The sequence below is a fragment of the Hemiscyllium ocellatum genome, chromosome 13 (assembly GCF_020745735.1).
Source record: "Hemiscyllium ocellatum isolate sHemOce1 chromosome 13, sHemOce1.pat.X.cur, whole genome shotgun sequence".
NCBI lineage: Eukaryota > Metazoa > Chordata > Chondrichthyes > Orectolobiformes > Hemiscylliidae > Hemiscyllium > Hemiscyllium ocellatum.
The window spans coordinates 21,748,653-21,751,061 of record NC_083413.1 but is presented as its reverse complement, the minus strand read 5'-3'; the positions used below and the strand labels follow the sequence as shown (position 1 = coordinate 21,751,061).

General features: G+C 46.1%; 1 protein-coding gene across 1 annotated transcript; it reads right to left on the bottom strand.

Moving 5' to 3' along the window:
- Positions 1-670: 670 nt before the first annotated feature.
- On the bottom strand, positions 671-1,218 carry LOC132821470 (small ribosomal subunit protein eS10-like). Its single transcript, XM_060834063.1, has one exon. It carries the CDS (start codon positions 1,200-1,202, stop codon positions 711-713), a length of 492 nt encoding a protein of 163 aa, XP_060690046.1. The 5' UTR covers positions 1,203-1,218; the 3' UTR covers positions 671-710.
- Between the last annotated feature and the right edge of the window lie 1,191 nt (positions 1,219-2,409).

The window sequence follows — 2,409 nt, the reverse complement described above, 5'->3', positions numbered from 1 at the left end:
CCTGCATCCCAAACACTCCCTCTACCTCAATCCTACCACTCCCTTATCCTCTACTTACACCCTTTAGCCCTGCATACCCTCTACGCCAATTTATTGTTCTGTACCGAATCCACTGCACTTAAAAATCCTTATGGTAATCTTTGCACCTCACCATTGCCCTAAAATAATCGCCAACTCATTACTAACCAAGCCCTTCACTAACACCTTTATCCTCACCCCTCCAAGTCAATTTACCTCAGATCCACTGGTAGGTAAATCCCAGGAGCCATGCAATCATGATCCTATTGATGTTTCCATTATTCAAAAAAAAGCCACACAAATTGATAATAACAGTCAATGGATTGGAATTCCTTCTATTAATGTCTTATCGGGGCTGAAACTTACCATCTTTTGGACAAGTGTCAGTTTCATTGAGTTTCCTGAAGAATATCTCTCTGCGATGTTTAGCAAAGCTTCCCAGACCTGTTTTAAATCTGTCATTGCTTAGGGATGGGCAATAAATGCTGGCCCAGCCAGTGATGCCTTGAAATAACTCCATGAAGGCCCGAACCCCATTACCATGTCCCCCTTTATTCACACATGCATATCATACAACACTGACCCAGCTAGCTCAGATCCAGCTCCTAGGGTGAATAGAACCTCTGATACTCCTATTTATTTTTTTTAATGCTTTTCAATTGTCTTTATTTTCCACAGCAAATTGTACACATTTATTGGGGTTGTCCACAACCACGGCCAAATCCACCTCTAAATTGGAATTCTGTAGCTGCACCAGCACCAGCTTCAGCCTTTTTGTCTGCACCAAGGGGAGCAGCCCGCCTGTAAGTGTCTCTGTCAGCTTCACCATGAAGACGAGCTGGACGGTCCTCACCCAGAATTTTAGGCCTTGGCCTGGCAGTCTCAGCACGAGTCTGGCAACATAGAGTAGCAGGAACAATTTCAGGAGGAAGGTGAAGATAGTCACGCAGGTACTGAATGCCCTCATTTGTCAAATACCAGTAGAAGTGTCGCCAAGCAAACTGCTCCTTTACATAACCACGAGATTTCAAAGACAGCATGGCTTTCATTACGTGCAAGTTAGGGACATTTTTGTCTGCCAATTCTGGATGTTTTGGCATATGCACATCCTTCTTGGCCACCGTTACTCCCTCCTTGAAGAGGAGCTCATAGATAGCAATACGATTCTTCTTGGGCATCAGCATCTTGAACTCTAATAATAGGGCTGAAGCAGGAAAAGCAATACTCCTATTTATATCTGTCAGCCAGGGCTCCCTGATTGGACCAGGTTAACAGCCTGGTGGCATGGTGGCTCAGCAGTTAGCATTGCTGCCTCACAGTGCCAGTGTTCGACTCCTGCCTTGGGCGACTGTCTGTGTGGAGTTTGCGCATTCTTTCTGTGTCTGCGTGGGTTTCCTCCGGGAGCTCCAGTTTCCTCTCACAATCCAAAGATGTGCAGGTCAAGTGAATTGGCTATGCTAAATTGACCGTAGTGTTCAGAGATGTATACGTTAGGTGCATTAGTCAGGGGTAAATATAGAGTCATAGGGTAGGGAAATGGTTCTGCGTGGGATATTGTTCGCAGGGTAGGTGTGGATTTGTTGGACTGAAGGGCCTGCTTCCACACTGTTGGGATTCTATGATCCTGTAGGGATTCTATAAGCAGGGAAATACTATTCTATGCGGTCCACCTGGCTGATCTCATTCCAATGAGTGAATAGCAATAAAATCTGAGATTTGTAGGATTGAAGGCCATCATAATGTTCAGGCAGGGAAAGGTCTAGGTTGTATTTGAAGATGACTGCAGCTAAGGTAAGGCAGTTTGTTTTAAAATTACTTACTGGTAGCGGACAGCAGTGTTTTCCCTTTCACAGAAGGAGCAGGAGCAGCGGGGGAAGTGACGTGGACCAGACGGGCAGCTGGGAAGGAAAGCAGTCACCATATATATCAGCAAGGCGGCTAAACCCGAGACTCTACAACTGTAGTGTCTCCCACCCACCCTCCTCCTCTAACCTAGTTAATAAGGTAAGGTTCATTCTAAACTTCCTCTATTGAATATAAGTTTGTTGTTGATTTTATAGCAACTTGAACTAAGCTTTCTACTTTAGTACTGAGTGGGTGTTCAGATAAGTGGGGTAGGGATGCTGGGGCAGTTGCTTGCTCCTCCTGCAGAATGTGGCAGGTGGGAGACATGGCACACGTCTCCGCTGGCTACATCTGTGGGAAGTGCACCCAACTCCAGCTCCTTGAAAAGCGTGTAGGGGAATTGGAGCTGGAGCTGGATGAACTATGGATCATTTGGGAGGCTGAGGGGGTAATTGAGAGGAGTTACCGGGAGTTGATCAGTCCCAAGGCTCAGGACAAGGATAAATGGGTTACAGTTAGGGGGAGGAAAGGGGACAGTCAGACAGT

Excerpts from the sequence above, each read along its gene's own strand:
- LOC132821470 (XM_060834063.1), bottom strand. The coding sequence starts at position 1,202 with ATGCTGATGCCCAAGAAGAATCGTATTGCTATCTATGAGCTCCTCTTC.